This window comes from Oppia nitens, unplaced genomic scaffold (assembly GCF_028296485.1).
Source record: "Oppia nitens isolate AA-2021 unplaced genomic scaffold, nextdenovo-longstitch-racon4-pilon3 scaffold19_pilon_pilon_pilon, whole genome shotgun sequence".
NCBI lineage: Eukaryota > Metazoa > Arthropoda > Arachnida > Sarcoptiformes > Oppiidae > Oppia > Oppia nitens.
In genome coordinates, this window is record NW_026533198.1 from 1440972 (window position 1) to 1468539 (window position 27568).

The 27568-nt window shown below is 22.9% G+C and overlaps 3 protein-coding genes across 3 annotated transcripts in view; 1 reads left to right on the forward strand and 2 right to left on the reverse strand.

Moving 5' to 3' along the window:
• Positions 1–4802, reverse strand: part of LOC128966178 (nephrin-like) — a 45529-nt gene extending 40727 nt beyond the window's left edge. The window contains exon 1 of the mRNA XM_054312992.1: positions 4725–4802. Coding sequence (XP_054168967.1) covers positions 4725–4737 — 13 coding nt within the window. The 5' untranslated portion in view covers positions 4738–4802. The remainder of the gene's footprint in view (positions 1–4724) is intronic.
• Positions 4803–15782: 10980 nt separating this feature from the next.
• Positions 15783–18497, forward strand: LOC128966179 (uncharacterized). Its single transcript, XM_054312994.1, has 3 exons — positions 15783–16032; positions 17080–17232; positions 17353–18497. Exons 1-3 carry the CDS (start codon positions 15783–15785, stop codon positions 18495–18497), a joined length of 1548 nt encoding a protein of 515 aa, XP_054168969.1.
• Positions 18498–26155: 7658 nt separating this feature from the next.
• On the reverse strand, positions 26156–27223 carry LOC128966180 (uncharacterized). The gene has a single exon (XM_054312995.1). The coding sequence runs from the start codon at positions 27221–27223 to the stop codon at positions 26156–26158; it is 1068 nt and encodes a 355-aa protein (XP_054168970.1).
• Between the last annotated feature and the right edge of the window lie 345 nt (positions 27224–27568).

Genomic DNA, 27568 nt, shown 5'->3' on the forward strand with positions numbered 1-27568 from the left:
TAATAAAATTAAGACTATTAATAATATAAAAAAATTAATTAATTTTTTTTTGTATTATAATAAGTTATATAATTATATACTATAGTAATAAATAATTATTATATTGACAATTAGGACAATTACTGATTGTATAAAACAATAGGTTTTATTGTACAATAAATTAGTAGTAGTAGTAGTAATAAAATTGTATTAAAAAATATAATAATAATATAAATATAATTTCAAACACATAGAAAAAATCTAGTTTTTTTTAAATTTGAAATCATAATAATATTATACTAATATTTTGTGTATATAATACTTATTAGTAGTAATAGTATTAATGTAAATCGTTTTTATTAAAAAATAAAAATAAATAAATATTTTTTTTTCACTCAAAATTCAATGGGATATATCAATAGTATGTAAACAACTTATATATCATAAAAATTATATTATTATTATTATTATTATGAATACAAAATTTGAAATCAATTGTTAATAATATATATTATAATAATAATACTAATAATTTATTTATTTATTTTATTTTATTATTGACACTACAATCATATCAAACCAATTGCAGTCTTGAAATAAAATTTTTTTTTAACTTATTTGTAATACACTCTCTCTTTGGCAATAAATTTAAACAAATAGTTTTTTTAATACAAATATAAATATTTATAGTGTATATTAAGTGCATAGACTTTATATATATATATATATTTATACTGTATATAAATATACTGTACATTACTTTTGTATAATTTTTTTTAAACAAATATTTTTCGCTTAAAAAAATTCAATCTTATTTATGATAATAATAATAATAATAATTTTTTTAGTTTACTTTAAATATTTATAATATTAAACCCGTTTAATATATATATATATATATATAAAGTATTTTTTGTGTTTGTCTTATAGTTAACGCTTTTTTCAAACATATATTTACAATATATTAGTGAAAATATCAGCGGATAAATGAAAAGTTAATTAAATATTATATATATATAAATATATATATATTTATATAATAAATGTCAAAATTGTAAGTAAATTTATGTGATTTAATATCAAATATTTGCCATGAATTTCAACAACAAAAATAATATATATATTTATATATATCAATACAATAGTAAAACAATGCAAACACATAGTATATAATACAATAAAGCGTTTATAAATAATAAAGAAAACAAAATAATATATAATATTTTTCTTATGTGTTATTGGTTTAGCCTTTTATTTAGTTTTTTTGTTTTTGTTTTACTCTCTCTCTCTCTCTCTCTCTCTCTCTCTCTCTCTCTCTCTCTCTCTTATACATATAAAAATTGATTACACTATGCTATCAAAATAGATGGCTAAAAATAAAAAAAAGCAAAAATATTATATATATATACAGTATATATATATATATACTATAAATATATATATAGTGTATATTTTATATAGGGGAAATGGTCTCAATAAGGGACGCCAAAAAAAATTATAAAAAGTTAAGCAATTGTTAGGATACGAGATCTGACAATAAATAATGTCTACAAAATTAATAAATAAATTAATTATATACTACACACACAAAATTAAATACAAAAATTATTTTCATTTATTTTTATATTCTATCTACTCAGAAATAATAAAATGTTCATTTTAAATTTTTGTAAATATTATAGATATAATATTACCGATTCCAACAATTATAGTTACAAAAATACAGTACAACATATTTATAAGTTTAAAAAATTATAAATAATTTATTTAAATATAACTTTATTTATAATCATTTAAAATGTTCAAAATCACAAAAACAAAAAAATAATAATCAAATAATTCAATATAATGGTTGGTAGAGCTCTTTAAGGAATTAAAAATCACCAACCTATTGGGTTGGTAGAGCTATTTAAGGAATTAAAATCACTAACCTATTGGGTTAGTAGAGCTATTTAAGGAATTAAAATCACTAACCTATTGGGTTGGTAGAGCTATTTAAGGAATTAAAATCACTAACCTATTGGGTTGGTAGAGCTATTTAAGGAATTAAAAATCACCAACCTATTGGGTTGGTAGAGCTATTTAAGGAATTAAAAATCACCAACCTATTGTGTTGGTAGAGCTATTTAAGGAATTAAAATCACTAACCTATTGGGTTGGTAGAGCTATTTAAGGAATTAAAATCACCAACCTATTGGGTTGGTAGAGCTATTTAAGGAATTAAAATCACTAACCTATTGGGTTAGTAGAGCTATTTAAGGAATTAAAATCACTAACCTATTGGGTTGGTAGAGCTATTTAAGGAATTAAAATCACTAACCTATTGGGTTGGTAGAACTATTTAAGGAATTAAAATCACTAAGATAAATGCACTGATTTGTTAAATACAATTGGATGTGTTGTATTCATTTGTTATACTACAGTATTGGGATAAATCACTATTCATAATTATAAATTCCTTAAATAGCTCTACCAACCTAATAGGTTGATGATTTTTATTCCTTAAATAGCTCTACCAACCCAATAGGTTGATGATTTTTATTCCTTAAATAGCTCTACCAACCCAATAGGTTGATGATTTTTATTCCTTAAATAGCTCTACCAACCCAATAGGCTAATCTTAAATATATAATGTCATATTTATACCTATTTATAATTTTTACGGATTATTTAACATTAAATATAATTTATAAATTTTTTTTTCAGTGTAACTTATTGATAATTTGTATTTTAAAATTTTTTCATTTTAATTATACATTCAAAATTTACTATTATTTTTTGTGTGTAAAAATTATATTAATAAATAAAACTATAATTTGATGACGTTATTGACACTCATTTGTTGATAAAAATTATTTTGAATTACATGTCCCTAATTGAGATTATCGGCTAATTATTGATTTTTAATTAAATAATTAATACATAGATTAATAAAAGTGATTATTTTTGTTATTAATATTTTTACTAATATATTATTTATGTATAAAAAATAATAGTTATAATTTAATTATACTAAATATTGTTTAATTTAATTTCAAACTTAATGTTAAATAAGGGATGAAATGGTAATATTTTATGTTATCTTTGTTGTCAATTAATTGTTGATTTTGTGATAAAATTATAACTATTTTGATTCACTTGTCTGATAAAGTATATCCTTAGGTTTGTAATGACATATAAATGTCAACAATTGTTTAATTATTTTGTGATTAAAACTAATTTAAAGTATGCCGTCCCCTATTAAGGCTATCCCCAATTAGGATTATTTACACTATAAGATTATAACACAAAAAGTCAGTCATTGTGTGTGTGTTTCACTAAAAACAATATTCTTTAATCTAATTATAAGTTTTGTTTTTTTGTTGTTTTATTTTAGTTGAGAAAAATAAAACATCACATCATATCACATATTGTTTTATATATATATATATATATATATTGTGAGCTCAAATAATAATAATAATTATAAAAATTAAAGAGATTAATTTTCAACAACAAAAAAATAGGAGAAAGTTTATGAAATTTTATATATCTATTTATAATATACATTATATATATATATATATATATATATAATATAATACTGTATAATAAAACAAATCAAAATCAAAATAATTACAATGAAAATAAAATATATTATCTTTTTTAATGCAACCAAAAACAAAACAAAATGTTTATTATTTTATCCCCAAAAAATCTGGTAATTATTGATAAAAAAAAATTTTAAGTTATTATTATTGCTATAATATAATAACTATACTATAATCTTATTGTTATATACTGTATATATTGTTTGTCTTCAAATTATATGATGATATTAATGGTGAAATAAAAGAGAGATTTACCACACAATATATATATAATATGTTTTTTTACTTAAATATAATAATAATAACAATAATAATAAGTAAATTTGAGATAAAACACGACCAATACTACAGTATATGGCAATGGTTTAGTAATTTTTTTTTAGTTTGTTTGGGGAGTGGGAAGGGAGGGGAGGAATGTTATCTATTATTGGGGGTTCAAATAAATTAAAGATAGTTTTTTTATATATATTTTTTATCATCAATTTATTTATTTACTGTAGATACACACATACACACACATACACATACATACACATACATACACATACATACACATACATACACATACATACACATACATACACATACATACACATACATACACATACATACACATACATACACATACATACACATACATACACATACATACACATACATACACATACATACACATACATACACATACATACACATACATACACATACATACACATACATACACATACATACACATACATACACATACATACACATACATACACATACATACACATACATACACATACATACACATACATACACATACATACACATACATACACATACATACACATACATACACATACATACACATACATACACATACATACACATACATACACATACATACACATACATACACATACATACACATACATACACATACATACACATACATACACATACATACACATACATACACATACATACACACACATACACACACATACACACACACACACACACATACACAAACACATACACATAAAAACATACACACATACATACACACATACACACACAATATCATAATTATTATTATTATTATGTTTGTTTGTTTGTCAGATTTGGTTAGTAGTAGTTATTGAGAGGGGGTTAGGGTTAGGCACATACCTATTATCCACATGCTATCCACTGAAGTGATATTATAGTGTATTATTAGTAGTCGTATTAGTAATAATTGTATGAAAACACTGGTAGTTGTTGTAAATGTTTTATTATTGTTGTAGTTGTTGTTGTGCGCCGATAACTGACAACTATTTTGATAATAGTTTCGGGCATTGATTATATTGATTGTTGTGCCAAATATCCCATTGATTTCCATATTATATATATACAGTATGTTTGAATCAATTGAATGTATGAATGAATTATAAACTATTATTATTATTACTACTACTAGTAGTAAAATAGCAATAATAATACTATTAGTAGTAGTAGTAGTAATAGCACTGGTAGTCGTCTACTAGATAGTAGTAGTATTAATAGATGTTTATACCAAGCACTGGGAGCTGAAAACTTTATTATATGAGACAACATTTTTATTTTATTTGTTATTTTATTCCCATATATGTAATTACATATTTATATTCACAATATATATATATATATCCCAAAAAAAAATAAATATCAAATTATATGACAAATATATATATATATATACAGTATATTGGATACAAAAAAATTGACACAAAATTTATGTCTCTATTTTTGTTGCTATTTATATGTATTATTATATGTATTATTACTGTTTATATTGTATATAAGTTTTCTCTATATTAACACACATTTGACACAACATTTTTATTTTGTTTTATTTATTATTATTATTATTATTATTATTATTATTATTATTATTATTATTATTATTATTATTATTATTATTATTATTATTATTATTTTGGATACAAATAAAAAACAAATCTTTTTTATATATATTTTTAATGCATTACATGGTATTACCTTAAAATACAAATAAAAAACGTTTGTATATGTATTGTAAAATCAAATAATAAAAAAACATTATTATTATATACAATATATATATATATATTTAAACTGATATTTAGTTTTTTTTAAAAAATAAAACTTTTATTTTGTTGTTAAAAAGTATTTTTTATTTGTTGTAAACATTTTTATTTTTTTGTTGGTTTTAGTAGGTCTTTAATATAAATATTATTTTTTATATTAAAAAAAATCAATTCAATGTATTTTATATTTTTATATATAAAAATAATAATAATAAGTATTATTATTATTATTATTACAGTTACATATCAACAACAAAAAAAATATTTCAAATATTTAATAATATTAATAACATTTAAAAAAAATTTTAAAAAAATTGTATTAAACTATTGAATACATTTATACACAAAAAATTGATTGAAAAATCAAATGTTAATTATATTGATATATATATAACAAAAAATAACAACAAAATTAAGAGATTTATTAAAAATCACTTTTTATTTAACAACAAAAAGCACAGTTAGTTTAAGCACAGGTATAGTCACACAAAAAAAACATTGTTGACATCACACAGTGTGACAGTACATTGATAGCACAGTTAGTTTATTTTATTCAAAAAAAGTATCTAAGCTCTGATACCTTATTTTTTTAAGCACTGGTATTGTTAAACTGTGTGTCAAACACTAACTGATAGGTAAATGTGCTCTAACTCTATGACTGTGCACTACCAGTGCACACATACACATACACACACATAGCTATTGAATTGCATGTATGTATCGTTTATAGTTGTGTTAGTGAGTTAGGCTTAAGCATCGACCCCAACATAACTGTGCTCTCTCTCTCTCTCTCTCTCTCTCTCTCTCTCTCTCTCTCTCTCTCAATGAGGAGAGTCTGACTGTAAGCAGGCGTTGTGAGCCTCTATTGGGGCCAATAGTTAGTTATATACCGTATATAGCAAACTGAAGTCCAATATATATATATTGATGTAGTGATGGTATGGTTAGGTTTATTGAGAGACAGCACATACACACACACACACACACACACACACACACACATACACACATACATACATACACACATACATACATACACATACATACAAACACACACACACATACATACATTCATACACATACATACACACAAACACATACATACATACAAACACACACACATACATACATTCATACACATACACACACAAACACAAACACACAAACACATACATACAAACACACACACACACACACACACACACATACACACACACACACACAACAAACTGTACCCAGAGATTGCATTTGACATATATTTACCAATTCAACAACAAAATAAATAAATAAATAAAATAGTTATATACTGTATATATATAATATAATATATATATATATATAATAAAACTGATATTTATTACTATTAATGTCAATCTTTCATTTTTTTGTGGTGGATATAGTAGTAGAAACACAACTAACTAACTAACCAAACAAACAAACAAACAAACAAACATAAAAACTATATTATAAATTGACGGACACTAAGAAAAATTTGTTCCCATTTTTTTCGGGGGGGGGGACGGGAGGGGTAAATGTATGCTATTATACTGTATTTATCACTGAATATATTGAATATAACAAATTATTATTATATATATAATAATAAATAGATTTATGTTTGTGTCCATCTAAACACTGATATATACTGTATATATATATATATTTGTCTCAGATATTAAACTAAACTACAATATATACACACATAAAAAAAAGTTTGGACAGTTGTATACATATAGTCCCTGTGTTAGAGAGTCATGTATTGTTATATATATATATATGTTTGTTGTTTATAAACCACACAAAACATGAATCACTTGGTGTACAGTACTGTATAATAGCACACATATATAAAAAAATAAATAAAATCACTGTTTGTGTCATTACATCATATAAAACATCAAATACTAGTTATATATATATATATATATATATACAATACTACTATACTATAAGTTAGTAGTAGACACACAACTGGGAGAAAAATGATTGTATTGTCATTCAATATACAGTATATATATATATATATATAAGAGATTACTAACAATTAATCTCTATTATGATTGACTAACATTTTATTTTTGGTGGCAATTATTAATATTATTATTATTATTGTTGTTGTTGTTGTAACTTTCACTTAGGGTTATACTGTATATTAGATATAATATATTATTAGTTAAGTTATTATTCAATGTCTCTCTCTCTCTCTCTCTCTCTCTGATTATTATTATTATTATTAATTATTATTGTTGTTTATTGCTGACTGATTTTGTTTTTTTTTGTTTTTGATTTATTACAAAAAAAAATCATAACATTTTTTTTTGCTAATAAAAAATATTAAATATATTGTAATAGTTTTTATTTTCTACAAAAAAAATTGATATAATTTTTTTTTTGTTTTCAATGATAAATGATATTTTTTATTAGTAGTAATAAAATTCAATAATAAATTTTCACTTTTTAAATGTCGAGTGATTTCCGAGAGAGAGAGAGAGAGAGAGAGAGAGAGAGAGAGAGAGAGAGACATTGAATAATAACTTAACTAATAATATATTATAGAGAGAGAGACAACTAAATGAATGAATTAACAATTTTTTATTGTATTGTATTGTATTATATAATAGATATACTTATATAATGATTAGTAATATATAGAGAATATATTGAAGAAAAAAAATTAATTACTATACAGTATATTATGTGATATATTTACAGTATATATATATACCCTAAAAGTATTAGCTATTAGTTTAAAAAACTTTTATTTTTGTAAAACTTTTAAAATACGTTTATATATATATAAATCTTTTTTATAACATTAAAAAACAATAATAATAATAATAGTGGATTTGTACGCTATATTTAATGATATAAAATAAAAAATTTAATGATACTATTAAATAATTTTTAGTTTTATATATTATACTATATATATATATATATATATATAACTTTTATAACAACAATACTAAACAGTATTTTGTATACCATTACTAAGTATTTTCAACAAAAAATATATGATTTGAAAAAATAAGTGTTATTTTTAACATATATATCATATATATATATATATATATATATAATATAATATATATTATTTTGTTTTAGGTGTTCAAAACATTACTAACACTAACAACAAAAACATAATAATAATAATAATAATAATAATAATAATCAATAGACTAGTAGTGATACTTAAAAATTATTAAATTAATAATATATCACAAAAATAAATAACAAAAAAATAAATTTAAGTATAGATTGATTAAATTGAATTATTTTTTTTAAAAATTTTAAATAAATTTATTGTTTATAAAAATATAATTTTAATAATAATAATAAATTTAAACAATTGAATTGATTGTAATAGCATTTATTAAAAAAACAAATATAATTTATTAGTATTATTTAGTATTCAATAATTTATTTTTATAAACTTAATATTATTAAATATTTAATTTTTATAAATATTTTAAAACATTTTTTTTGTTTCAACCCAACAAAATGTTTTTGTCATAAATATAAATTAATATTAAATAAAAAACAAACAAACAAAACAAATGGTCAAAATATTTATAAATGATTTTTATAATATATTTCAACAGTTTTGTTGTTGTTGTGTATTATAAGATATCCCGCAATGTTTTTAATATAAATTTATATTATATATTAAAAAAAATATTATATATATATATATATATATATTTGAAACATTAACTAAAATAAAGCAGTTTATTTTAGTAAATAAATAAATAAATAAATAAAATATATTTTTATTATTATATTAAATTATTTTGGCACTAATATTTTATTTTAATAAAAATTATTGTCAAAAAATTTTATATAAATAGCTTAAATAAAACTAATATAATAAAAGTTAATTTCTTTTATATTATATATTATTTTATTATTATTATTACTAAAAATAACACAATTTTAGTTTTATTTAATACTAAATTATTATTATTATATATATATTTTTTAAAACTATTTATTTTGTATTTATTTCTAATAATATTATTGTTGTTTATTATGATTACTTAATAAATAGGATTATTTTTTTTATTAAATAATCTAATAAAATATTTTTTTGATATAAAATGGTGACTAATTGTAAATTATTATAACTTATATTATATATATATATATATATATATATATATATATATATATATATATATATATGTAATATACGTAATAGTTAGTATATATTTTTAATAATATTAAACAAACAAACAAACAAATCATATATTAATATTAAATCATATATCTTAACCATAGATCACAACAACATATATTTTTGAGACTGTTGTATATATATATATATATATACAACAAAGTTATATATATATATATAATTAATATATTGAATATACAGTATATAAGATTGAAAATCCATTGACTTTCATGATCCCTACCCCCCATCATCTCAACCCTACCCCCACCTAACATCTAACCTTAACATCAACTACTGGTTGTGATTACATTAACACAGAGAGAGAGAGAGAGAGAGAGAGAGAGAGAGAGAGAGAGAGAGAGAGAGAGAGAGAGATAATACAGTAATAACAATACAAATACAATTACTACAGCAATCACCGCAAACAACAAAAATTGTGGTCAAAAAAAAAAGTTTTTATTTATTGTTGTTGAACGACACATAACATTACTGTAATGTAATGAAACTATAGTATACAGTATTTTTTTTGAAACTAAAGTGTTTGTACTGTATGTTTAGGTAAAAACAAAAAAAAAAGATTTTTTTTATATTTATTTGTATAGACCTTACGGTTAACTCAATTGTTGTAGTAGTGATTGTAATCAGTAAAACAGTTACCGTTAACAGTGATTAAAGTGTGTGTATGTATGTGTGTGTGTGTGTGTGTATGTGTGTGTATATGTGTGTCTATGTATGTATGTGTGTGTATGTGTGTGTATATATATGTATGTATGTGTGTGTATGTGTGTGTGTATGTGTGTGTGTATGTGTGTATGTATGTGTGTGTGTATGTGTGTGTACTGTATAAAGTAATAGCCAATTGTGTTAACTTTATATAACATTTACCAACAACAACAAAATAAATACAATATAATTATTATAATGTAATGTATTTGTTAGGACAATATATTTTCCAATAGTAAATATACTGTACTCTCAATATTATATTATATATATTATAAAATAACTGATTTTTATTTAAAAAATACTTGTTATTAGAAAGGGAGGGTTGAAAACAATTTTTTTAATATATAAACTTTATATATATATATAACTAAATATTAGATTCAAGTAAAAAATCAATTATTTAACATTTCAACTGTTAAATACACATACAATCTATATATAGAGTAATAAATCTTTTTTTGTTGTTTTTTTTTTGCTTTTACTATCTCTCTCTCTCTCTCTCTCTCTCTCTCTCTCTCTCTCTCTCTCTCTCTCTCACCCACTCACTCACTCACTCACTCACTTTCACGTTAAAGTGCAGTAAATTTTCCCAATAATAAAAAAAGGTTACAGACATTACAAACATATCACAAGTGATTGAAAATCATCTCAAAGTTTTTATATATCTATATAAATATATTTTACTTTACTTTACTTACTATTTTTATTGGTTTAGTAGCTCTCTCTCTCTCTCTCTCTCTCTCTCTCTCTCTCTCTCTTGAAATGTTTGATAGCATAATCAATATCTGATTTACTATTACTACTAACATCTAGTATTAGTAGTAGTACTAATACATGTGCTCTCTATCAAGTTATTTCAGTCTATTTTTATCAACTATTATCCACTCATATATTTATTTATGTAAAGTACACACACACACACACACACACACACACACACACACACACACACACACACACACACACACACACACACATACATACACATACACACACATACACACACATACACACACATACACACACATACACACACATACACACACATACACACACATACACACACATACACACACATACACACACATACACACACATACACACACATACACACACATACACACACACTTACTCACCCACTTAGTGACTCATTCACCCACTCAGTCGTTTTATTTATTTATCTATCTATCTATTTATCTTTCAAATCTTATTTGTCATATAAATGATAGATTTGCCATAAATCAAGTATTTTTATATTATTATTATTATTATTTTTACCTTAATATTCAACTAAATAAAAATAAAATTACAATATTTATGTGTCTTATATATATATATATATCAAGTAATATAAAGTGTACTTAAAAAATACTTATCATATATTTTATATTATTATATAAAAGTAAAAATAAATAAAAATCTCAAAATTTATTGATTTATCTAATAATAAAAAAAGTATGTAAAATTGTTCAATATATATATATATAATAGAAATTGTGTTTTTTTACCTAGTATATATTTTCCTATTTATTTTTTTATTATTATCATAATAGTATATTTATCATAACTTTTTTTTTGAGCAATTGATAGCAAACAGTAAATAAAAGACAACAATAAAAATATTTAAATATAAAATAGATTTTATATTTAAATATTTATAACAATTGATTGATTGATAGGGCAATAATAAAACTTATAATAATATCATAAGTAAAAGTTTATATACAGTATATATAAATATTGTTATACTAATAGTTAAATAAATATTAAATATAAAGTTTATATATATATATATATTTATTATTAACAAACATTATTTAAAACAATTAACCTGTTTGTATGTGTAATGTATATATATATGCACCTGTTATTATTTTCATGAATAAATAAATAATTAATTATTTATTTATAAATATATATTATAATTATAATTTTGCACTTATAATGTACTTATAATATAGTATTATTATTATGTATTAATAGAAAATATAAATTAAATATATATATATATATATATAAATTACAATAAAATCTATAACTAATTATAATAAAAATAAATTTTTTGTATTATTATCATAAAATAATATTAATTTATTTAATACACATATATACTGTATAAATATAAAAAATAATTAATTATACTAATTTGTTTAATTATAAATGTATATTTAATTAATTGCTAAAACATTGTTATTTTTTGTTTCCATATATATACTGTATATTGTGTTAAATTAAAATAATAATAAAAACTAATAAATTAATTATAATTATGTAAAAAACATAATAATTTTTCTAATATTTCATACCAAAAAAAAAATTGTACAAAAAATATATTATTTCGCAAAATAAAAATACTATTATTAGTTTGTAAGTTTCATAATATATATATATATATATATATATATATATATATATATATATATATATATATATATAGAGTATATATATATAGTAACACATTATTTGAGTTTATTTTAGTAGTATTTTACATATACTATGAATCAATCATTTTGTCAAAAATTTGTTTTTTATATTTGTATTTTAAATATATATACTTAAACTACTGTACATACAGTATATACAGTATATATCTATATATCAGTATATAAACAGTAGATATAAATAATATATTTTATATTTACTTTTTATAAGTAGATATTAGTTGTTAAAAAAAATATTCACCAATTTATTAGTTAAAAATATAGTTAAATAAAGTTTAATTTTTTATATCAATTTAACGATGATTTTTTTCTCGTTATTTTCAATTTAATGTACATTTTTTACCCAATGATATGTTATCTATAATTTATATGATATTACTAATTATGTTAAACTATTTTTTATTAAACTATTTTTTTACTAAAAATTTGTTATTTATGTCAATTTAAATCTATAAATATATGTTAATATTTAAAAATAATAATAATATATTGATAGCATTTAAATAATTACTTAATGCAAATATTTTTTTGCTATGTATTTTTTGAAATTTAATAACAATTAACAATTTAAATTATTTTATAATTATATAATCAATTTTACTGTAAAAAATATTGGATTGGATTTTCAATGGATAACATTCACAAGTATTTCATCTCTAGTTTTGATTTTGACTGACGAAAAACACTTCATAATGAGTGAAACAGAGAGAGAGAGAGAGAGAGAGAGAGAGAGAGAGAGAGAGAGAGAGAGAGACTTAACTGAATTGGACGGATAGATATATATAGATATACAGTATATAGAGATATACAGTATATATATATTAAGAGCCAAACGGGTCTCAACTGTATTGAACGGAAAATAAATAAATAAAATAAAAGTAAAGCAAAACAACAATAATATGGATAAAAAAAGTCGCAAATTTCTAGTCATGTATTTTGTAATCAAAAAAAAATTTTTTTTTTTGATGACAAATCCCATGTGATTCAACAAAAAAGCAAATTATTTTTTATTTTACTAATATATATATATATATATATATATATATATATATATGTCTGAACATAATTTTGTTTTCATATCTTAACAATACAAACAAACAAACAAATTGTTAATTTTAAAAAAAAGTTAGTAAACAAAAAACATACAAACATTTAATACTATATTTCAATATAATTATTGTTTTATTCCTATTAATGTAAATTTAATGATTTAATTAAATATTTATTATGATAACTATATAAACCAAATAATAATAAAATAATAATTAATTAATTAATAATAATAATAATAATAATAATAATAATAATAATAATAATAATAATAATAATAATAATAATAATAATAATAATAATAATAATAATAATAATAATAATAATAATAATAATATAATAATAATAAAAAGGAGGCACAGTGGTGTAGTGGTTAGTGTGTAGGGCTATGTAATGTAATGGAGAGTAAGATCGTGAGTTCGAGCCCCGATGTGGAAAGCAATTTTTCTGTTAAAATAAAAATTGTTTTCACTGTGTTTCCCGTCCCTGCCCAACCAACGCTGCTTAGGACGGCCAACTTAGGTAGTATGGGGAAAGCGGGGTGCTACGTGAGGACGAGTTTCTGCCCGACCCCGGGTATCGGTACTTCGGTATCGGTGCCCACCTGGGGGTACCCGCAAGGGTGCTCCCACCCGGGGGTGCCTGTAAAAAGGTGCCCCCACCCCGAAGGGGCGTCCGTAAGGATGTCCCTTCACCCTTCGAGTAGTTACTCGTCCTCACACGCAATGGCCACTTTTGTTTCAAAAAATAAAAATCCTATTTCAACAAACGCATGTTAGTGGTGAGAAATGGGTGGCAATAGACACATGTTAGTGTTGAGCTTATTCTAGGGACTGGGACCCCGTAAAAAGGCCAAAAACAAATATATATATAATTATGATTACACGTAGTCGAAGGAATAACGGGGGGTGTTCGGGAGGTACCCTCTCAAATAAATCCCGCGTTCAGCAGGTAGGCATTGACTGCAGTTCGATAAGTATGCATCATATCCCACGCAGTGATGTGCTATGCGGGCAAAGCTGTGATGTAATGCGACCGCAGACCAGTCAACAAAATCAGACTAACCGCCAAAATGTTTCAGTTCAAGCTGGTTCTCAGCGACAACTGACCAATTTGGTTGAAAAATCGCAAAAGCGCATGAAATGGACACATGAGATGAATACCTTGATAATGCGCGAATACTACAGATCAACTCGACTCGAAACAAATATGACTGATTACAGAAACCAAATATACTTAGCATTCAAACAGAAATATCCAGAACTAAATGTAACGGAACAAAGAATTGCAGACCAACGGCGATTCTTAGCAAAGAATAATAAAATATCCCCAATAGAATTACAAGAAATCAAACAACAAGTGGCACGTGAACTATCCTTAAATGAAACAACTGAATTAAATACCACAGTAGAAGTAGTGCCAGAAATTGAAGAGACACCTACAACAACAGATAACAGAATCGATACAAATGATGAAATAAAGAGAATAACAGCAGAAAATGAACTAAAAACATCTTTAGAACAATATAAAGACTTTGAAATAGAATTCAGACCTAAGCTACCAAAAATAAGAAGTGGCGTTAAAACAAGGTCTACAATAATAACAATTAATGATATACTTAAAAATTACATTGAAGATAATATGTCGTTGAGCGCGATTAATACAATAACGTATTGTGCAGCAGTAGCAGTATCGAGACTATTAGGTTACAAAATAGAACACGTCAACAACAAAACAAAATCATGAAAATATGATACCTAAATGGCAAAAGCGAATAGAGACACGTATAGAAGGGAAAAGACAAGTAATTGGAAGAATAACGCAAGTGTTAAATGGAAACAAATCAAAAAGACTTAACCAATCATTGAAAGATATATACCGATTATTACAGACAAAACCTGGAGAACCTGAATTTGAATCAATAATCCGAAATTACAACGACACATTAAAACAAACAGTTCAAGCACTATCACAAAGAATCAGAAGATATAAACAACAAAGCGAAAGACGAAAACAAAATACAATGTTCTATAATAACGAAAAAATGTTCTATAGAAATCAAAATAAAATAAATTCAAGCAATATTAACAATACACCACAAATAGATGAAATAGAAAACTACTGGAAAGAAATCTGGAGTAACCCAAAGGAATATAAAAAATCTAATTGGATAAATGATATTGAAGATGAAAATAAAGAAATACCACATATGACTTCAGTAAATATAATAAAAGATGACTTAACCGAAGCCCTCAAGAAATCCCACAATTGGAAAAGCCCAGGACAAGACAAAATACAAAACTTCTGGTACAAACACTTTACAACAATACATGAACCAATGGCAATAGCAATGGATAAAATAATACAAACAGGACAAACCGATGACTTCCTCACTTCCGGAATAACATATCTACTCCCAAAAACAGAAAATACATCAGATCCCAGCAAATATAGACCAATCACTTGCCTAACAACAATGTATAAAATCCTAACATCCATAATATCAACAAAAATATATAATCATTTAAGCAACAACAACATAATAGCTGAAGAACAAAAAGGCTGTATAAAACACTCAATGGGCTGTAAAGAGCAATTAACAATAGACAATATCATAACAATAAGAGCTCGTCAAAAACATAGAAATCTTGAAATGGCATACATAGACTATAAGAAAGCATTTGATTCAGTCCCACATAAATGGTTATTAAGAGTGTTAAAACTATATAAAATTGACAACACACTGATAAACACACTAGAAAATATGATGAAAAAATGGAAAACTAAATTGTGTGTCAATATAAATAATGGAACAAAAATAAGTACAGAAATTAAAATAAACAGAGGAATATTTCAAGGCGACTCGCTCAGTCCTCTGTGGTTCTGCTTAGCCTTAAATCCACTGTCATCATTACTCAAAAAGTTAAAAGGCGTAAATCTAAAGTCAAATGATACAAAATATAATCTAACACATCTACTATATATGGACGATTTAAAACTATACGCCGAAAAAGAATCTGATTTAAATGCAATGTTAAAAACAACAGAAACTTTCTCCAATGACATAAATATGGAATTTGGATTAGATAAATGTGCTATAATGAAATTGAAAAGAGGTGTCTACTCAGAGAGACCTGAGTACGAAACTGATAATGGATATATAAAGGCACTAGAAAATGGAGATATATACAAATATTTAGGTATTAAACAAATGCATAAATCTAAAATGACAGCAGTTAAAGAAGAAATAAAGAAAACATTAAATCAAAGAATCATTAAAATACTAAAATCTCAACTAAACTCAAACAACAAATTCAAAGCCATAAACACTTGGGCAATACCTGTACTGACATACTCGTTCGGAATAATAAAATGGAGTAAAACAGAACTCGAGACCATCGAAAGACATATAAGGCGACAACTTACAATGTTTGGAGTACACCACCCTAGAAGTTCTGTAGCACGACTATGTGTTAGTAGAAAACATGGGGGTAGAGGGTTACTAAACATTGTAAGCCTTGAGGCCAAACAGCGAGAACTGTTGAGAAAATACCATCAACAAAAATGCTATGTCTCAGAGCTCCACAAAATAACATCAACACTCGATTACAACTACACACCTCTAAACCTCAGCAATATTGAACATCAAATAGATATACAAAATGAAAAAGAGAGGATTAACACATGGGCCTCAAAAGAACTCCACGGAAGATACCGGGCAGAACTCAACCAAACACACGTAGACGAAGAAATGTCTACAAAATGGTTGAAGTACGCCGGTCTTCACGGAGAGACAGAGGGGTTCATGATGGCAATACAAGATCGAGTGGTTCCGACCCGTAACCATCAGAAATATATCCAAAAGCTAAACATACCAACAGACAAGTGCAGGATGTGTCATATGGAGTCCGAAACAATAGAACATATACTAAATGGGTGTAAAGTACTCACAAATACCGAGTACCTAAGCCGTCACAATCAAGTAGCCAAGATCATACATCAGGAACTGGCAATAAGATTCGGACTAATCAAAGACCCATTACCATACTATAGATACGAGCCACAAAGTGTAATGGAAAACAACAGTGCCAAGCTCTACTGGGATAAAGAAATAAGAACTGATAAGACTGTGGCCCACAACCGCCCAGATATAGTCATAGTAGACAAACATCAAGATAAGGCGTATATAATAGACATAGCGGTCCCACTAACACATAAATTACAGGACACGCATTGTGAGAAACGTCGGAAATATACAGACTTGGCCTATGAGATCAATAAGATGTGGCGCATTAAGAAAGTTGAAATAATACCTATAATACTGTCATCAATGGCCGTAATACCGAAAAATCTGGCCCTAAGTATGGAATCACTTCAAATAAGAAAAACTAAGATCTATGAAATGCAAAAAGCAGTGATACTTCAGAGTTGTAGAACAGTCAGAAAAGTACTAGACTTGAGTTGAGTCTAACCAGTCGTGTCTCTGCCACCAAAAGTGGCCGACACAACTGTGATCACACCGGAACAACCGTGATATACAAAGATAATAATAATAATTAATAAAAAATAATAATTAATAATAATAATAATAATTAATAAAAATAAAAAATAATAATTAATAATAATAATAATTATTAATAATAATAATAATTTATTAATAGTAATAATAATGTATTTTTCATTTACTTATTATGAAATTAAATCCCAAACACAACAACAACATAAAAGTCATTGAAATTATAATCAAAATGTCTCATCGATTATGTGATTGAAGCGTAAAATGATATATATATAAAAAAAATTTTTTTGTTAACTTATTTTATTATTATTATTATTATTATTATTTCCTATTTACTATAGTATACACTCACTGTATAAGCAAACTAACTGAGCGACACTTTTATTATTATTAGGGTTTACCCACTCATTACTAGTGTAGGCATATGTAGGGTTAGACAGTGTCGTGTCTCTCATATATATATATATATATATATTATAATATATATATAGTATATATATGTATATATATATAAAACCCGATGGCATCAGTAGTTAAATTAGTGACAATTTTTTTGTATAATAATTTTTATTTGTTTGGTTTATTTCAGTTACCCATTCATTCAATCATTGATTTTGCTTTTTATTTCCCATCCCTTTCCTCTCTCTCTCTCTCTCTCTCTCTCTCTCTCTCTCTCTCTCTCTCTCTGACATATAAGTCAAGTCCACTCAGATTTTATTTTATGCTTGAATTTGTATTTATTTGTATTTTTTACTTAAATAAACAACAAATTACTTATAAAAAAAAAATTTTCTCCTATCCATTAGCTTTTATAATATTATAAATATTATATACTGTATATATATAAATACAGTTAAAAATATTTGATTAAAAACTAAAACAATTATCATAATAAAATCATTTTTTTATATAATATAATATTTTTTTTATTAAAAAAAATCAATCAATTTTTTAGTTGAAAACATTTAATATTATATATTGATATATAATTTTTTAGTTTTTATCAATGAAATTGATTTTTTATTTACTATACAATAATATTGATACAGTGTATAATATAGTAATATCTATAAAAATAAAAATTAATCAATGATTAGTTTTATATATATAAACTATCAAATATTTGCAAAATGATTCATACATTTATATAGACATATAATCACTAAATTTCCACATTTTTTTCACAGAAAATAAATTAATAGAAATACAGTTTATATGATAGTATACTATGTATTATCATCACTGATATACTATATATATATATATATATATATATTGTATATATATTGATGTCAACAACAATATACAACTATCCAATGATTTTTGTTTTAACTATTATTATTGATTGTCACCAAACATATAGCATAACTATATATAACTACAAAAACAACTAATACTATACCAAACATTTGAGATATCAGACAACCATTTGAAGATACAGTAGTAGTAGTAGTAGTAGTAGTAGTAGTAGTTGTAGTGTAATGACCACCAAAAATGATGGTACCATAAGGGGACAAACACTCCAGCACTAGTAGTAGTAGATTAGTAGACATTACTACTAGTACTGGATGTCTCTCTATTGCAAACAAAATTAAGACATCAATGAAGAGACCAGTCGTGCGACCAGACATTTGACAACAAAAAAAATAAATAAAATAAAAATAATATTCAATGAAATGAAATGAAATCTTGAGTGCAAACAATCACAACTAACACAAACACAACAAGACATACATTACTTACAACAACTACAACAACAACAACAACGACAACAATATAAACATAATATAAACCCTTTAGTTGTGTCTCTAATGTCTAACTCTCTCTCTCTCTCTCTCTCTCTCTCTTTCATAATGTTTGGTAATCATTGTCTCTGTCTTTATTGTCTTATATTATTGCCAAACAAATCTCAATATACGTTAATTCTTGAGCAATAAAAGTAGTTATAAAAGTTTTGTACAATATTTTGTGTGTATGTGTATGTGTATGTGTATGTGTATGTGTATGTGTATGTGTATGTGTATGTGTATGTGTATGTGTATGTGTATGTGTATGTGTATGTGTATGTGTATGTGTATGTGTATGTGTATGTGTATGTGTATGTGTATGTGTATGTGTATGTGTATGTGTGTGTATGTGTGTATGTGTGTGTGTATGTGTGTGTGTATGTGTGTGTGTGTATGTGTGTGTGTGTATGTGTGTGTGTGTGTGTGTGTGTATGTGTGTGTGTAAGTGTGTGTGTGTATGTGTGTGTGTATGTGTGTGTGTATGTGTGTGTGTATGTGTGTGTGTGTGTGTGTGTGTGTGTGTGTGTTTGAAAATTATATGTTATACTCACTCTCGACCCCATTGAGACCAGTGATAGGTCTCTAACAATATATTTTAGTTGTATTATGACTTTTAGACACATTTACTTTTACTGATAATTTGTAGCCAAAAAAAATAAGATATATATATAATAAATATAACTTTATTTAATATCTATAATATATATATATATATATATACTGTATATAGAGTTTAACATTTTTATTTACAAATTACATTATACTGTACATTAAATCTCATTTATTACACAAAAAAAATTTCTACTAACTATAAAATGTTTATTGATTTATTCACAATATATATATATTAGATAATGTTTTACTAAATTTTAAATTTATTGATTTATTGATATTTTTTTCATAAAGTTTATCAAATTGTATAAAAAAAATAAATTTATAGTTATATATATATATATATATATTTCATATTATAAAATTTAAATATAATTTTTTGTGCTATTATCGGAAATTTTTTTATTTATTATACTATTGTATACCAAATAGATAGATAACTAATTAATTTTATTAATTTTAATTATACTAATTTTATTTAATTATAATTATAAGATATTTATGATTATTTCATATATTTTAATTTATACACTTTATATACAGTATATATCGTATATATTGAATATAATTTTAACATTATATTATTTTTAATTTCTAAAAAATATATATATATATAGTTAACTTAATTAAAATTTATAATAATAAGTATTGCAGTATATATATGCAAATTAATTTTTGATAAATAAATTCAATAAATATTTATATTATTTTACTTAAACTAATTAGTTTTTAATTATAATTTATTAATTTTATTTTTATATATTTTATATAAAATGTTTGTATAATATCTATAAATCTATTGAACAATGTGTGTCCATCTATGTTATTGCAGACAAATATATTTATTAACTTTTTTTGTTGTTGTTGTTTAACACCAAAAAAATCAATAATACCGGTATCTATATATATATACTATATATATATATGCTATATATAGTATATACAGTATATTACATCATTGTATATAACATCAATATATATATTAGTATTTATTTATTTATAATTTTAATTTGTAATCTACTAATTAATATTAATACACTTAAAAAAAATTAAAAACTTTTTTTTTTGGTACTATTATTATATATATATTCTCTCTCTCTCTCTCTCTCTCTCTCTCTCTCTCTCTCTCTCTCTATTGACAACAAAAAATCAAATTAAATTAGTAGTTAATTAAATTTTTTTTTAATTAAAATTGTTAACATTATATATATATACAGTGTATATAATAATGTATATAATATTTTACTATATATTATTTTAAGTGATATCTCGATAGAAATATTACTAATATATAAAGATTTTTTTGTGTTAAATATTTTATGTAAACATAAGATACAATTGTATGAAATTATTATTTATATATTGATATAGATTTTTTAGTGATAAACATTTTAGATAATAATATTATAATAAATATATATAATATAATTATATGTAAACAACAAACATTGTGTGTATCAATGTGTTAAATCTCATGGATTTAAAAATTATATTTAAAGATAAACATAAGTTTATTGAGATTATTATTAACATAACAATCAATTTGTAATATATATATCATTAATAAAAACATTTTATTTAACTAAAAAAATAGTATTTAATATATATTTCTATATATTTTATTATTATTATTATTATTTAAAGAAAAAAGTTATATTAAATAATTTTTGATTGTTATGAATGCATGTTTGTATAGTTCAATAATTCAAAATATATGACATTTTTTATCATTATTATTATTATTAATGTAAAATAAATTGTTGTATTGAATATTTAATAGTTTTTTATAGCTTATATATATATTAATATATTTAATATAATACTATACAATGTTTAAGTATTATAATATAATAGTAGGTGGGTAATTATTTTTTTACAACAATGTATAACTATAAACTATTTATATAAAAAAAAACTTAATATACATTTAATATATATTTAATTGAATAAATTTAATGTAAAAATTAAAAATAATTGAATAATTTAGTTATTTTTAAAAATTAAATACAGTATTTATTTTGCATTATAAAAATGTTATTATTAATAATATAAAAATTATTATTTATTTTTTTAATTAATTAACTAATAAATCGTCAAAAAATGTTTATATATTTATTATATCAATATTATTATTAACAATATAAATGATGGATATATTTAACTAACAACAAAAAAATATATTGAACTGCAAATATAAATTGCATGCTATTTGTATTAATAATATATATATTTTTGATTATATTTAAAAAAAACAATATCTAATACTATTGTGTATATAATAATAATTATTATTATTATATCATACACTTGTATATACACTATATATATATATACATATATATTATATGAATAGTGAATATATTTTGAGTCAATGGTCCGCGAGATAACTCATTTGAAAAAAAATAAAAAATAAAAAAATAAAAAAAATAAAAACTACTCTATATTTCTGAATCATTAAATATTTGACAAAAATTTGATATATAAAAAAATAATATAATTTATATATTATATATATAATACAACATTCAATACATACAGTTTAAACTGATAAATAAATATATAGTTTTTTAAATTTAAAAAAAATCAATATATTTATTAATATTAAATTTTTAATATATATATAAATCATTGATTGCTATTATTTAGTAATATATTTTTTTAATTATCATTTATTTATATTTATTGAAATTTTTTTTAACGTTTTTAACAATTTAAATAACAATTAGTAAACTATAGGAAATTATATTTTTAAAAAAAAATTAATAGTTATTTATTAATAGTAATAAATTTATATACAATAAAGTTATATATTATATATTCAATTTGTATACTGTTTTTTTTGTGCCAACTATTAAACATATAAATAATTAATTAAATAGTTTAACAAATCGTTATATATATATGCATATAATAATTGTTTTTTTTAATGTATGTTTGTTTGTTATTATAAACAATAATAATAATATTCAAATAACTATTATATATAATAATATAAATAGTTTGTAAGTTAATAAACTTTTATGATTATTATTAATATTGTTGTTTTATGTATACATTAAAAATATACATAAAACATACACTAATAATAATAATAATAATATATTATTAATAATTAATTAGTAATATTAACAATACTATTAAGTCTATTAAGTGGACAGTTATACTAAATATATAATATTATTGTCATTTTTTTGTGATAAATGTTTAATATTAATGTCTAATAATAATAATAATACACAAAAAAAATATTAAAATACTAGTAAAAAGCTTTGTATTAATATTTTTATTCTTATATTTTTTTGCCGTTAATATTCAGTATATTTGTTAAAACAGATTAAGCGACTGATAATAAAAAAAACATAAAAATTTTTTTTTTGGTTTCATTAATGGAAAATAGATATCTATATTATATGTATTGTATTATATGTATTGACTGTACTGTATATATATATATATATATTATATATATATGTATTGATATTTATTTGTAATCATACAACTAAACAGACAGACAAACCAAAAACAAAATAATAAATAAAAATAATAAATAATAAAAACTAAAATAAAAATCGTTCAGTTTATGCCATACAATATATATATAATTTATATCTATATAATGTATAAAAACAAAATATATACAACTCATAGATATATATAGTATAGTATTATATATATATATATATATATATATATTGGTTGTCCACAGAATTACTTATAATAAACAATAGACAAACAAATATATATATATATATATATAAACAACAAAAATAAGTTAAGAGAGAGAGAGAAATCCAATAATTTTTTTGCGCAACAAAAAAGTCAAATGACTTAAACTTTTAGATGAAATGAAAGACAATAACAACAAAAAAACCTGAAATATATGTTCAAAAACACTGACTGACTCTTTAAGTGCCAAAAAAAATAAAAAATAAATATCCAATCGATGTGTTATTGTTGTCTCTAAGTGTTAATGTCTTTATCACAATAGTATATATAAGTTATATACTGTATATATTGTATGTGTATATCAAATAAACTAATAATAATAATATTGTTGTTTAGATTAACGTTTACAACAAAAAAAAGGTTTTATTTTTTTAAAAAAGAGTTATAATTTTGTTATAATTATAGCTATATTTATTTGAATCAAATATATTGTCCATTAAATGTATGTCTAATATATAGTTGTTTTTAGTAAAACAAAAAAAATAAAATAATAAATCAATTATGTATTTACTAAAAGTTTAGGTAATTTATATTTATATATATATTTTGTTTGGACATATATTTGAGAATTTAAGTATAACACAAAAAAATATATTATAGTTACTAAAAATTATAACTATTGAAAAATTTATTTATAAATTTAATTATTTATTAGACTAATCACTATTATATTAAGTGATAAAAAAATATTATTAAAAAAATAACAACAAAACTATGTAACAAAAAGTTTTTAAAATAATATATATATATATATATAAATATTTGTTATTATTATATTGAATAAGATATAATTTATTTGACTTGACTAAAATATTTTTTAATTAAATTTATATTTATTACATTTGTAACATAGTTTAAACTTCGATATATACAGTATATATAGTATATATACAGTATACAGTAATACAGTATATATATACTGTATATATAGTATATATATACTGTATATATAGTATATATATACTGTATATATAGTATATATATACTGTATATATATACTGTATATATATATACTGTATATATATATACTGTATATATATATACTGTATATATATACTGTATATATATATATATATATAGAGAGAGAGAGAGAGAGAGCAAAAAATGGGTGAGAATTAAATAAACTAAAATATAATGTTATTTTGTCTGTAAATTATTTATAACATGTATACAGACAATAGTTTGATAGAAAGAGAGAGAGAGAGAGAGAGAGAGAGAGAGAGAAATTGCAAAAAAAACAATTTAATCGATTGCTTACTTAAAAATCCATTATTTATTGGTTAACTAACGTGTATTTTATATATATATATATATATATATATATATATATAATATATATAGTTTATATATTGTATATAATATATATATATATACACCCTGGTGCACCTATTTGTTCCTGTTTTGAAACAATTAATTTAAATCATAAAAAAATAATAATTAAACAATTAAATTCAAATAATTTTTATTTTAAAATATCAATTAATAGTCAGTATTTCCTCCGCAATTGTCAATAGCCTGTTTGATGCGGTTCGGGAATGAGTGGACAAGTTTTTTTAAATAGTCGGGATTTAGGGAATTCCAAGTTTCCCGAACTCTTCTAATTAATTGATCCCGATTTTTGGGAATTGGATTTTTGTGTACGGAATCCTTAAGTACACTCCAAACGGGTTCAATTAAGTTAAAATCCGGAGAATTTCCCGGCCATTTACCGACAGTCCAAGAGTTCGGATATGTTGATGTTATTTTGTTAATTACCGATCGGATATTGTGGCCAGGGGCACTATCCTGACAAAGTGTGGCCTTTCTTTTGTTACCGATCGTTAATGGATCATTAATGGCATCTAAATATAATGGTAATATTTTAGATTCATAAACCTGTCCACCGATAGTCTCTTTTGGCGGACAGACATATAGCTCTGTTTTCCCACTAGCTGTGATACCACCCGCGACCATGATTTTTAATGGAAATTTAGGTCGGCCAACAATTTGTTTTGTCTTATCTGATGTCCTAATACGGGTATTTTGATGATTTAACTTCGGAAATAGTTCAATTGGTGATTCATCCGTCCATAGGACGTTTTCCCGAAGTTCCCGCCCCCTTCGGGTATTATCACAATACCCGGCACTGGTAACCATATTTGCAAATTTTAAGCGATCAGCAATATTTTTGGGGGTCAATAGTGGCTTTACTTTCATTTTTCTTGCAATTGATCCCCATTTTGTTGATTTTAGATACCTTTGAACTGTCCGTCTTGAGATAGTTTTGTCGCGGTTAATGTAATCACTGGACATATTGAGTTTACGGACGCATTTTCGCAAACTGCCCCCAACTTTGTCTTTTAATTCATTGCTGACCCTTCTCTTGGTGTTTGGTGTCATTTTCTTGCGTTGAATTGTGTTGTATTTATGCCGAAAATTGTCCTGATTTGACCACTTCTTGACTGTTTTGATGTTACAGTTGAGCTCCCTTGCGACCCTCCCCGCGGACATACCCTGGTCACTAAGTAATTTAATTTTTTGCCGTAACACTTCCCTATCACTATACATTGTTTTAATATTACAAAAAAAATAAATATATCAAACATGTGCTTAAAATATTTAAAAATGTTTATAATAAACAAATGATAGCCATGTGAGGTACATATAGGTGCACCAGGGTGTACTGTTATATTGTGTACAACATTATTAATGCCATACATGGCCTCTCACTTTCCCTCCCGGTATTGTTAGTAGACTTGCATACTGTATAATACTGTAATATACTATATATATATATTATATAATAGTATAATCAAGTATAATAAATACATATATAAATTAAAACACATTAATTTTTTTAAAGGGGATTATTTGAACAACTAATTTATAAAAATTTTAATTTCAAATATTTAT

What these genes read in the sequence shown, in the direction of transcription:
- LOC128966179 (XM_054312994.1), top strand. Translation starts at nt 15,783, where the DNA reads ATGATACCTAAATGGCAAAAGCGAATAGAGACACGTATAGAAGGGAAA. An exon ending in CAGAAGATATAAACAACAAA is followed by an intron (nt 16,033 to 17,079) that starts GCGAAAGACGAA and finishes TAAAAACAACAG; the next exon opens with AAACTTTCTCCAATGACATA. An exon ending in AGATATATACAAATATTTAG is followed by an intron (nt 17,233 to 17,352) that starts GTATTAAACAAA and finishes ACAAATTCAAAG; the next exon opens with CCATAAACACTTGGGCAATA.
- LOC128966180 (XM_054312995.1), bottom strand. Translation starts at nt 27,223, where the DNA reads ATGTATAGTGATAGGGAAGTGTTACGGCAAAAAATTAAATTACTTAGT.